This window comes from Bombyx mori, chromosome 17 (genome assembly GCF_030269925.1).
Source record: "Bombyx mori chromosome 17, ASM3026992v2".
Lineage (NCBI taxonomy): Eukaryota > Metazoa > Arthropoda > Insecta > Lepidoptera > Bombycidae > Bombyx > Bombyx mori.
In genome coordinates, this window is record NC_085123.1 from 9,899,482 (window position 1) to 9,913,244 (window position 13,763).

The 13,763-nt window shown below is 36.3% G+C and overlaps 1 protein-coding gene across 2 annotated transcripts in view; it reads right to left on the reverse strand.

Annotated features, from left to right (window-relative positions):
* Positions 1-13,763, reverse strand: part of LOC101743197 (sodium-independent sulfate anion transporter) — a 53,714-nt gene that overhangs the window by 11,678 nt on the left and 28,273 nt on the right. For both annotated transcript variants that reach the window (XM_021352172.3, XM_021352173.3), the window contains exons 5-8: positions 10,988-11,165; positions 9,813-9,977; positions 6,687-6,848; positions 672-812 (exon numbers count right to left, since the gene is read on the reverse strand). In XM_021352172.3, coding sequence (XP_021207847.2) covers positions 672-812; positions 6,687-6,848; positions 9,813-9,977; positions 10,988-11,165 — 646 coding nt within the window. The remainder of the gene's footprint in view (positions 1-671; positions 813-6,686; positions 6,849-9,812; positions 9,978-10,987; positions 11,166-13,763) is intronic.

Consider the following 13,763-nt stretch of genomic DNA (forward strand, 5'->3'; position numbering starts at 1 on the left):
GCTTCCTCTTCGGTCAACGGTCATCCTTAATTAAATAAGTGAATTACTCATTATAATCTTTAGTGAGATTATACGGGTGCGGTTCGGTGCCATACCGAATACGAAATTTAATATAGGTAATCAAATAAATCAACTGATACTAAAATTATTATTACACCAGAAAATCGATCGAGCCTGCGAAAAATACGTTACGGGTTACTTAAAGCTGGTAATGATACTTAAAATAATTAATTATTCTGCATCTATAGTGATGACGTTTTAAAATGGAGTGCCATTGTACACTGTATCCTTATTGTCGTGTTTCTTCTAACAGCTTTGTGTACAAAATATATTAAATAAGTAAAAAATAAATGGAACATCTAAAAATGTTTCGATTTAATGGGTTTTTTTTTCAAATACGAGGACTCTCCCGGGGACATTCACAACATCGCAAACAACTGTACCGGAAACACCTTTCATTAAAGTACATTACATTACGTACCAATTTATTGTCATTACACCAAAATCAAACTCCGAATCCGTCATTGTATTTATTACAAACAAAATAAATTTCCTGTGAATCTGTACAACGGAACGCGAGTTCATAAATTTACGATCAAGAATCTGACGCAGTGCGGTGACCCACGTTAATATTGTACACAGTTTGCGTCGTAAATCATTGCGGTACTCACGGCTGGTGTTCCAGAGTTTCTTCAGTATGTCCGTGTCGACCATGTGCAGGACGGCGCAAACTATCACGGCGGAGAGCGCGGCGCGCGGAATGAAGAAGAAGTACGGAGTCAGGAGGGCCAACGTCAGTAATACGATTACACCTGTTAATGTTAATATTACTTACAAACCCACATCAGTGTGCTTAGTGCGAGTTTTTTTAACATTCTCGATAGCGTAAAAGTTAGCTGATATTTGTATGGAATGGGATCGTTTGCGTACGTTTGACGCTAGAGGCGCTGTTCCAAGTGCATACAAAATTGGGTTAACTTTTACGCTATCGAAAACGTTAAGAAACTCACACTAAGCACACAGTTGTGTTACAGTTTATTTTCCCTACCTCATCGCTGATAGCCTAAGGGGCTATTCCAGCTACTCACGGTCCGGTAGGTGAGTTTGCTAATACTGGCCCTAGCAAGAGCAACGCTTCGGAGAATCTACCACAGGATCGGAATCGCGATCCACCTAGTAGATCCGGCGAAAAATACAGTAGGTACAGGTTATCGAAAGCTTCACTAGTATTTAGGTGTCACGATCTATATATCGATTTTCTCTGGTAAACTTTCTTCTGTCTAGTTTTTAAGAATCAACGGTTACAATTCGATGCCATCCTTAACTTATTAAATACGCTTTGTTTATAAATGTATGAAGTGGTAGCATAATTACTCATCCCTATCGCTCTAACGTGACCCCCGTTATCATTGTTATGTCCTGCTAGAGACTGGGCTATCTATCGGCATGTACGAAACAGGCTAGTGACATCATCCCACCCACACGCGTATGATTAAGTTCCTATCCGACCAGGTGCGGTGATCATTGCCACTGAGTCAAATATGAACCAAAAAAGATTTACTTAAATACCATAAAAATGAACCCCGAGCCTTCTTTAACATAATATAGTATCGAATTAGTCTGAAATTATCTAACATATTGATTTCGTTATTCATATGAACAAAACAAATTAGTCACCTATTTTATGTCAAAACGCCTGACGATTAAGTGAGAGACAATTTTGATTTAATAAAATTTCAAGACACCATCACTGCTATCATTATATAGCATTGCATTTGATGAAGATAACGTTAATGGCAAAGAAGTATGCCCAAAATTTCCTCAGAAGTATAACAATTAGTTGTTTAAAATTGTAATCGATTTCGAATTCGACACACCAGCAGTCTGTTAAAAAATTAGATTATGATATTTTAAAAGCTATAATTGCCTATAGTATTTTAGACTTTTTTTGAGCAGGCGAGCTCTCAACTGATCTAATTTGAAATAGTCTCACAAGAGCTTATAAATATCATAACGTGAATACTTAAAACCTGAATTTAAAGTCGAAATTGTACGGTTCACTATAACGCCTTTATAAAAAAAATCTACCTTTATAAAAATGATATATTTAATTCATTAAAGGAAAAACAAGAAATCCCCTGTCTTAAACCCAACAGCAACGAAACAACCGCATTAACTTTAGACTAAAGACTAAAGGTAGAACCTCTTGTGAGTCCGCGCGGGTGGGTACCACCACCTTGCCTATTTCTGCCGTGAAGCAGTAATGCGTTTCGGTTTGAAGGGTGGGGCAGCCGTTGTAACTATACTTGAGACCTTAGAACTTATATCTCAAGGTACCCACCTTGAGATATTACATTTACGTTGTAGATGTCTATGGGCTCCAGTGACCACTTAACACCACCGGTGAGCTGTGAGCTCGTCCACCCGTCTAAGCAATAAAAAAATAAACTAAAGTTTGCACCTCCAAATTACTTGTTCGATTTGAAAACTCCGGGGAAACTGAATAGTGACAGTCAACTACAAAGAATTTTTTTTGAATTATTTCAGTCTCCAAGACAACGCTATGTATACTGCACAATATGAAAAATGAAATATAGAATATTCATTACGTTTGCCTTAGCAAATTTTGCGTGATGTCATCTGACCACGCCGAGACAAACAGATTAAATCTGATCAATTTCGTATACCATCGAAGATATTCCATAAATCAAAGCTGCCATTCGTCTAGATTTAATTCAGATGAGATTAAAACATTCTCGGTACTGTCCGAGATATCTCGTTCGAACGAAACTTTGACGCTATCTAAAATTTATATTGAAAAATCTCAGACAAAAGTGGCCTCGAATCGTTTCGTAGATATGCTCGATTTTAATGCAAAACCCGAAAAATCTATTGAAATTCAATTGAGCCGAGTAAATATTCATCGGAGGGATCTTTGAATAATGCAAATTCTAAATAACCGAAGTTTGCAAGCTGACGAAACGCGACATGCGATCTTTACGGCGCCCTCAGCGTCAGGGGTGCAGGGCATTTGATTAAACAAGATGTCAGAGTTTGCTTAGGGCGTCCATCATAAACGTGAAACTTTTTCACCGAATGCCTTAAGTCCAAGAAAACTTACTCGTTTTTCTTTGTTACTTTGAAATGTTCAATATCTTTCTTATTAGATGTTGCTACTGAATATTTGGTAGCAGTTAACAAACATTATCATTTGATTTCTATTTTAAATACCATTAACATTACACCCAGTTTGGAATCCGTATTCCGTAGCCCCGTGACTGTTTTGCCTCTGACATAGCTATCACCATGATCGACAATTACCACTCAGAATCAGGTAGATACCTTGAATACCTTCACAAGCCATCTGATTCTAAATGATTACTAATATGTAATATTGTATAATACTGATTGATTTGAAAATTTTAAAGCAGATATTTTGCGAAATTTGAGAATGGTTGGAAACCGCCCCATCTTCCCTCAACACCGTATATTATGTTCCCTTGTACATTTTTAATAATTGTGAAATGTAACTATCGTCGCTTGACTACAATACAGCTCAGATCTTTGCTTTACTTATGGTAGGACGTCTTGTGTGTCTGCACGGGTAGGTACCACCGCCCTGCCTATTTCTGCCGTGAAGCACTAATGCGTTTCGGTTTGAAGGGTGGGGCAGCCGTTGTAACTATACCGAGACCTTAAAAATCGCATCTCAAGGTGGGTGGCGGCATTTACGTTGTAGATATCTATGGGCTCCAGTAACCACTTAACACCAGATGCGCCGTGAGCTCGTCCACACGTCAAAACAATAAATAATTAAAAAATTAAATTGTTTTCAGCAGAGACAAAAAACTGAATATATTTTTTTCCAACACATGCGATGCCTCCATGAATACGATACGGTCTACATTATGGAAAACTTGACTTGTATGGTATGGTTTGCTAAGTGACTATATACATATGTATCATATATAGTATTTTCGAATGAGATTTTTTACGGCTATCGTGTCAGGAATCTCAACACTGGCTGTTTTCATTTCAAGGACCATTTTGCGGTACAATTTTCTGTACAATCTTCAGTAATTTGATAAGTTCATAGTTTATAAATTCCTCCAATTAATCGTTAACAGTCTGAGGAATATAATAATTGGAAAGATTTTCAACTTTCAACAAAATTTAATTCGAATCTAGTCAATAATCCAATATCTTAGACTGATTTGTATTTATTTGAATAGTTTCTGAAATTCGAATCATTTATCTTGAAGTTTCTAAGTTATTCGTCTATGGTTGTGATTCACTAAGCGTATAAGGGATTCTTATCGAACTTGAAGAGGTTTGATGAAAATAACCTTCTTCAGAATTTTAATGACATGATTCTTATTTGACGGATTCTTATTACAACTTTAAATTGGATTGAGCTCCCTGTGCTAGTTGACTCGTCTATGATATAAATTCACGATATTGAAAGGCCTTTCAAAGAATTAATAAGCCCGTTGTTATTGGTCACCAATGGTAACAACGAAAAATGAACCAAAAAAAGAGGGTCACATAACACCAATTTCGTCATCTAAAATTCTTTCCAAAGTCGTCTACTTCAAACGGAGCAGAACGATGTGATTATTTTTTTCCAACTTCATGCGGACCGGTAGGTGAACACGCGGGCTCAAATAGAGAGAATTTTGAAGGCCTCGTGGCCTAACGGACGTGGCCTAAGACGTCCGGTGCATTCGTATTGAGCGATGCACCGGTGTTCGAATCTTAGACGGGTACCAATTTTTCTAATGAAATACGTACTCACGACTGACTTCCACGGTGAAGGAATAACATCGTGTAATAAAAATGAAAACCACAAAATTATAATTTGTGTAATTACTGATGGTAGGCTCCAGTAACCACTTAACAGCAGGTGGGCTGTGAGCTCGTCCACCCATCTAAGCAATAAAAAAAAAGAACTGTTAACACTAGCCCTAGCAAGAGCAGTGCTTCGCTAAATCTATGTACAACCGGATCTGAATCGCGACCCATTGAGAAGATCCGGCGAGAAACTTAGTGGGTAGCGATGTGACAGAAAAGAGAACTAAAAATGTTTAAACCTTAATCGAGCTTACATCAAGATAATCTTAAAGCTTAAGTACTTCGAAGTTCCGAACAACAATATTAGGCTTGTTTTTGATAAGATGAGCTGATGAGCTCACGGCTCATTTGGTGTTAAGTGGTCACCAGAGCCCATAGACATCAGCAACGTTAATGCCGTCGCCCATCTTGAAACATGAAATTACAGTTCAAGCAAGGGCTGCTCCTTCAAACCGAAACGTATTACTGCTCCATGGTAGAAATAAGCAAGACGTTAGTTGGTGTCCATCGATGCGGTCTTACAAGATTGGGCGTGATGACTTTTTTCGTCGGTTTACCGAGCAATGAAGCCCGATTCATAAATGACCTTTCCTTCCCGTAATTACAATAGACCTAATCAGAAATTTTAAATGTGAGGAAAATGAAAATAGAGAGAGGGATACTGGACCCCGTCGAACAAAATTATTTTTAAACATTTAAAACATTTAAAACTTTACAATCTGCAATTTATTTTGAAGTCGGAAATACGACGACATTATTTAACTTATTTTCGCTTAATACTTTTAACCAAATATCGTTATCTTCATCATTAAACTTATTTTATTCACTATTGAAACTCTAAAACAAACTCTCAGCCATTATATTACAAACGACGTATAACGGTATTTGACTATAGACGACCACCGATTTTTTTTTTTATGATCGAAAGATTACTGGTGGCCCGGAGGCCTTTCCAGCTTCACCAGGACAGGTGGGCGAGCAAAGGCTCAGCCAGGAGGGGACCATAGATTGTGCTCTGTCATTCGACTATAACTAATTGAAATTATAAGTTTGTACAGTATTACGATCCTATTGTCAAATTCCATAACCACATATTTCGGCAAGACTACACTTTAGGCAAATATTAATTAAAGACAAACATTATTTAATCTATTCTTTTTTTAAGGGATTTTATGACCTGGTAACTAAGGCCTTTAGGTCATTTTAATCTATTCTCAATTTAATCACAGATTATAAATTATAAACAATAAGAAAAGTTTGACAATCAACATATAGTATGCATGCGTGTGTGTGTCAAGTACATGGTAGTGTGTGTAATGTTTATATTTATTGATTTAATGTATTTTTTATGCTTAATTTAAAAAAATATGGAAATTCTGCACTCCTTCTCTATATTCTCTATAGGTCTGGGAAATTTCATACTGCTCCGTCCGCGCAATTTTCGTATCGTAAAACGGGGTACAAAGTTTTTGCTTCACGTATTAATATATAGATTTTCTGTCTGTGCTAACAGCCTACATCAGCAACAGTCACCCATATACACAGCCCACAAAGTTTCTCGCCGGATCTTCTCAGTGGGTCGCGTTTCCGATCCGGTGGTAGATTCTGCGAAGCACTGCTCTTGCTAGGGCCAGTGTTAGCATCACTTCGGTTTGAGCCCCGTGAGCTCATCTACACGTTAGGGTGAAGCTGAAATAGCCTCTCAAGGCTATCAGCATAGGTAGGAAAAAAAATATATAAAAAGCAACAAGAAAAAATCATACGAAAACAAATTGTGATGCACTGTCACGTACCCAGTGCAAACTTACACAATATATAGATCTAAGAAGACTCACCAGTATAGAAACCAGCGGCCGGCGTCTTGACCCCGGAAGCTTCGCTGACAGCGCTCCGTGTGAACGAACCGTTCACGGGAAACGAACGAAAGAATGCCCCGAACAAGTTGCAAGCGCCCAGAGCCACTATCTCCTGAGTGGCGTCCAACGTTCTGCCGTTCGCTGAGTACCGTCAACTTTGTTTAAACATCGCTTTAACGTTCCCGATCGTCAGTGCTGGATTTAAATTATGCGCAGTCGGGGCAAGTACCCAGGGCGGCAAAATTTAGAAAGTATTTTTTTTTTTAATTCCTATCAACATTGCTCAATATAATTAATTAATAATTTTCTTTTTAATTGATAATTCAACAAATTCAATTCATCAAAATGATTTAATCAATTTATTTCCTTGGACATTTAAAATAATAATGGATTTTTCTATTTTCTGGAACTAAAGAAATTTAATTAGTTTTTTTTATGATGTAATATAATTATGAGTCACCCTTAGTGAAAAATTTATAATTGTTAGAAAAAAAAACAAATATTTATTTATGTTTTTGGAATGTATTACATATGATAACGTTTCTGCAATAAATTAGTTACTTTAATTTTGAAACATAAAATATATAAACTATAAGTTTAAGTATACATTCCAGTATTGGGGCGGATTTTTTTCCAGTGCCCAGGAGCGGCATTAAGTTTAAATCCAGCCCTGCCGATCGTTGCAATGAAGAATAATGGATTGTTATAGTTTATATTCTTGGGCGATATTTTACAGGGAACCGTTCAGTGTGAATGGTCGGAGCGGTATTAAGTTTTATTGTATCGTTACATCGTGGCGTCCGAAGCGGTGTTGCTTCATAGTTTAGTACTATTCGAGAAATTTTATTCGTCGATAAGTTAATTAATAGTGTTCAACATCGACGCAATACAGAATTGAAAAGCAATTCGTTCGTACATTGTAGAGTACTTTATAATTACAACTCAATCTTCGCACTAGTTAACTTATAGATTGTATTGTTAGCAATATTTTATGTAGAAATGAAAACGATCATATCAATCGCTTTACCAAAATATATCTGCACGTACTTTTCTTTAGAATAAACCAGCAACGTCGTCAATAACCTTAAAAGATATAATCAAAACTACTTCTATGGTTTAACCAGCAACGAAGTCTTCTAGACGACGATTAAAAGATATAATCAAAACTACTTCTGTGGTATAATCTTACGTTTATTATTTCCGACATCTCGATTACTTCACAGATTTTCATTTTCGTAATTACGAACTACTAAGGTGCTATCGTCGACATTTGAGTAATGTGCTAACTACCGTCTAATTATCCATACAAAAAAACATTTCCAATTGTTTTGTAAAACCGTAAAAGTACATTTAATTATGTCTCCGATCAACGAAAACCAAGGAAAATACGGCTTTAAAATATAGCTTTCAAAAACTTCAATCGTAATATCAAAACATAACCTATTTATTTTAAAACTTCCTGAAGGAGCTTTATCAAATTATAAGAGTTAGTGACATTATAGAAACCCGTGAGAAGCTCACGAAACATTAAAGTTTATTCTGTCACCACTGAACTCATGTTTGAATTGATGTTGAAAGTCCTTAAAAGTTGTTCGCGAACTGTTGAAAGCTTTCGCATACTTATCTACGTTCGCGACATTAAACAGTTTTCACGCCTACTTTTTTACTCGAAGGGTCACTTTCTTTCTGACTACTAATAAATCGAAAAAGTTTGATGAACCGTTTCCCAACCTGCCTTTATTTCGGGTAAATCAAAACGAAGTCAAGACAAAACTTCTCCTTTTTATAGCGACCAAAGCAGGCTCCCTAATCATGGGTAGCTCAAGTCATCGATTCTTTTCAAAACTATGTATTTTGAAGATGGGTATTTAGAAATACTTAAGGTATAGCTCATTCAACGTAATACTAAAAATAAATGGAGATGCAGTGACTATGAGTATTGGCAATGAACTATGCTCCTTTGATACGATTACAAGAGATCAACCCAAACAACTACTTAAAGTGCACTTAATAGCTTTTTTACTTCAGTCATTAGGCATACACAAAATTAAATGTCATGGACTTTATGTTTTTGGAAAACTATTAGTCGTATAGGAATAAACTAATTACATTATTTGAAAGCAGAGGCTTTAAATTGGTTCCTCATATTTTATATTCCGTCTATTTTTATTTGGGATTACAGGAGGCCAATCCGAATGCTTCTGAGGACCAAGAACATATCCAGTCCCAAACCCGAATCATGTTCTCCAATTATACCAAAGAGCCACGAATGTGTTTCCCAAAAACCCTTTGTTTTACATTATCATTTCAATTTTGAAATAAAGCTGTGTGTATGTAATGTTTCTTTATGGACTGTAGCGTGCTTGAGGAAGAATTTTTGATGAGGATATAATCCTCTTTGCACCGAAATCACAACAAACCTCCTGTCCCTCAGAGAGAATATTATTACTCCGGAATCATCGTGATTCGGGCCTCACGTTGCTCGATAATATCGTGTTTGAACAGAACAAATAATCACTAAGTAGTGATAATGTTATTTAGTTTGTTCAGACGAATATTACGGCGCTTTGTGCTCCAGACAAAGCTCTTAGATTTTTTGCCAAATATTCGGGATAAAGGGAATGGCTAATGCGTCATCTAGCCAGTCGTGAACGAGTCTTTTCTTTTCTAATTAATTGCCTCCATTGTTAAGTAATTCTTTCTTTCGGCGATCAATCATAGTTTTTACGGCGCTAATGTTATATTGGATTTTTTCTCCCGAAGCATATTGTTTGGAAACTTTTTAATTCATGAGAGTTATTTGTTTTTCGTGTTTTTCGTGGTTCATAAAGTAGGTGGGTAATTTCGGTTACAATGTGTTTTAATTCTGTTCAGTCGGTATATATAAAATAGTATACTTAAAAAGGTTAATACAATAGTGATGTATTGTTAAGAATCTTTAAGCTGTGTTTATGTTGTACATTGTTACAAGAAACGAAAAGAATATACACAAAAGGTGTATGTAACTTCATAGAATCGTCGTAAAACAATTATAGATTTGTTGCCTAAGCAGTACAATAAAAACTTTAAGTAATTTAGATGAAAAATACCAAAATAAAAACTTACAGAAAGCTTTGGCGATGGCCACATTCGAGATGATTCCAACTAATGGAACCACCAAGAGACCAGAGCCCAAATGCGTGAACATTTCCACCGCAGTATATGTAGTATTACCCACCGTTGTGTGGAAGGCAGGTGCTTGAGGAATTGGAAGGCCTGGAGTAATGCTACCTAAAATAGATTCAGGCATTATTTTAATAGGATATAGTTCATATCTAATTACAAACATATCTTTGTCGCTAAATGATAAGACAGTCTCGCGGGCCATATAGTGTTAAGTGAAACATGAATTAGATCACCCAACTCTATAATAGAACGACCCCTCCTACCCTTCAAACTGTAACGAAACATCACTTCGCTGCAGCTCGTAAATATATGTAAAGAAAAACCTTAATTAATTAAAACTGTTTAGTTTTTAAAAAGGATTTTTCTTCAGTGTCATGGAGTGAAGTCTGTCCTTGAGTAAAAAGCGAGTTCAGTTTTGAATAGTTTATTAATACTGTTTACTGTTTAATTTTTAATATTAATGTTAAAAGAGATTAAGAGCTGTAAATATTGTTTTCTTATTATATAACAGAAAACACAATATTAAGTCTTTTATTGTTTATTCATTCTGAAATACCTATTCCATATCATTTTATATATAATACATTCGAGGGGTAATTATAGTACCTATCAATTACATTCACGAAAAGCAATACGTTGAGTACCACGTACATAACAATAATATATTGTCCGAATAATGAATTGACAGCATGAGTTGCGAGAGCACCGTACCGTATGTTCCATGTACAATTTTGTACCGTATGTTCCATGGGGAATGCTCTGAGGAATTATTCGAGATGATCCTCTCATCTCCTTTTTACCATCACACCGCCCGTCACCGTCCACCCATACTACCTGGAGCCACTGCGTTCATCCACAGTGCGTTTCCAGAGATCTTTTTTGCCCAGTACCATCCGGCTTTAGAATGAGCTCCCCTCCACGGTGTTTCCCGAGCGCTATGACATGTCCATCTTCAAACGAGGCTTGTGGAGAGTATTAAGCGGTAGGCAGCGGCTTGGCTCTGCCCCTGGCAATGCTGAAGTCCATGTGCGACGGTAACCACACACCATCCGGTGGACCGTATGCTCGTCTGCCTACAAGGGCAATAAAAAAATAAAAAATAAAAAAAAACTCACCCGTCAATATGAGCGGGTCCCTTTTATCTTCATGTACCGTGTACGCCAGTACTGCAGCTAGCACCACGACCACGGCGTTCCGTGAGACTCCAACGAACCACAAAAACCTTTGCAGTATCAGCATACCTTTTCGGTTCTTGTCGTTTATTACACTTTTGATTTCGATATCTTTTAATGCCTGAAATGTTGTATTCCGTTTGAGGCGTCCGTGTATCTCTTTGAATTACCTAAAGACTCTGGTACTTATGTCGAAAGTCAATCACACATACTTTCATTCACAAAACTATTTACTGGTTTTTGTGTAGTTAAGACTTTTGGCCTTAAAAAGTGGCCCAAGACCTGCCCGTGTAGGTATGATATGAAAATTAACCGTACTAGAGTAATGATATTAGTGATAAATTTGGTACTCGAAGGTCGCAGTTCAGGGATCAGAACCTAGCCTGTGATTAGTAGGGAATGAATTGGAACTGGTGCGATTTGGCACTGTTGAAGTCATTTTAGAAGCAAATTTGATTTTACTTTCCAAGTGACTGTAATATTGATAAGCTGCTCAAAATTGAGAATCTTGAAGGCTTTTTGACCTGAACATACAATTACAAATTATTTATTTGACAATCCATTCCATCTAATTAAACTTTTATATCTGCAAACTTTAACAAAATATTATTAAAACAATACTAAAGTGACATTGAAAAACCACATGCAGTACCAACTCAGATTATAATCATTTTATCACCCCAATTCATAATTTGAAGTTTGTAAGTACGGTAATTACTGATTAACTTTAAGCAATTGTAAAAGTTAACAAAGATTATATCGGGCTAGCACACATAAGTATCTTTATTGTTGTAAAAGGGCAGATAAAACAATACACCATGTATTGGAATCACTATATTCCTGCCTTTTATACTTCACTATACTAGCTGACCTGAAGCCTACCACAAAAATGACAACACTTTTTTTATTTGTTTCTAAATCAACTAAAAATGTTTTTTTGTTAATTTTAACCTTCTGTAAAGTTTATTCCTTACCTACGACTATCTCAATCTTTCATTGTGGTTTTTGAGCAAAAACGTGAAACAAAAGCGATGACAATGCTAACAATTCGAAATATAATTATTATCAACAAAGGTAAAGTTCTAACCGAAACACATATGAAACGAAACATTATTAATTAAAAACAATACAAGCAACCTCCCAAAGACCTTTAATAATTTATTTAACCTATTGTTTCGTGTTCCGACGCTACCGTCCATTACGCAGACAAACTTAATTCATATTGAATGAATAAGGGTTCAATTTATTGTCAACAGACTGTGCTTTATGTCCCCAAAGTGTATCCTTGAAAATAATTTTATGTCGGCCAATATGCAAAATAGTTTCAATAAAATATTTAAGACCACTTTATTTATTCCATTTTACCTTTATATTTCGTCTAAATTTGACCGTTAAAATAACTGCTGAGGTAATTTTGATTCATTAATTTCATTAGTTTTATAACGTGCTTCGAATTTTTTTTTTTGCAATTTAGTTTTTTGTTTTACTCTTTTTTAATAAATATTCACGAACAACTTCCACGATGAAGTAATAACATCGTATAATATAAATTAAACTGCAAAAATTATAATTTGCGTAATGAGTGTGGTGGTAGCCCTGAAGGGTGGGTACCACTGGTGGTAGGACCTCTTGGGAGTCCGCACGGGTAGGTACCACCTATTTCCGCCGTGAAGCAGTAATGCGTTTCGGTTTGAAGGGTGGGGCAGCCGTTGTAACTAACTATACTGAGACCTTAGAACTTATATCTCAAGGTGGATGGCGCATTTACGTTGTAGATGTCTATGGGCCCCAGTAACCACTTAACACCAGGTGGGCTGTGAGCCACCACTCTGCTTATTTCTACCGTGAAGCAGTAATATTTCGGTTTGAATGGTGGGGCCGTTTAAAATCCATATCTCGAGATGGATGGTGGCTTTGACACGGTTGATATATGAGTCGACTATTATCAAAGGCGGCAATCTGACTTTTGGACAATGATTGGTAAATCAGAAAAACGAATTATTGACTTTGTATTCCATTGGCAGTCACAAAACTCTTCGGAACGACATCTTAGATAAATAACAGGTTAACTATTAACCTTTATTTAATGCAGGTTTTGTACCGTATTCTTTGAAGGAGACGATTATATTCAAATAAATCTGTATTGACATATCAATAAAATTTTTTTGTCCAAATGTACAGATTGCCGCCTTTGATAATAGACGACTCATATATGGGCTCCACTGACCGCTTAGTACGACTTACCATATTAGCACAATTTTTTTTTTTAAATTCATAATTTAATTTTCATTTTAACGGTTGAAATAGCTATGTTTGTATCTGGTACGTTATGTTTCCTTAAAAAATGTAAGCAAGTGTTGGTGTACACAAATATAGATCCAAACTAATCGGTTGTCGTTTGCCTAACCACAGATCGTAAAGTAATTAACTAATAAATAATTACCATTCACATAAGCAAGTTCTGAATGAAGATAAATCAAACAGTGAAACTGCATCGGAGTGCGCACACCACATCGCAACGGACAAAGTGAGACAATCAAACCGTATTTACTTTGTAACGGAGTTTGCGAAGTTGCGGCAACCTCGGTCTCCGGTTGTACACAAGAGCGCAATGTCGCATTGAATTATCGACGAAATTAATACAGAACTAAGAAATTGGAAACTTGGCCGAAGGAATGCCCTAAACGCGTAGTTTAGAACACAGGATTACACCTAAGGA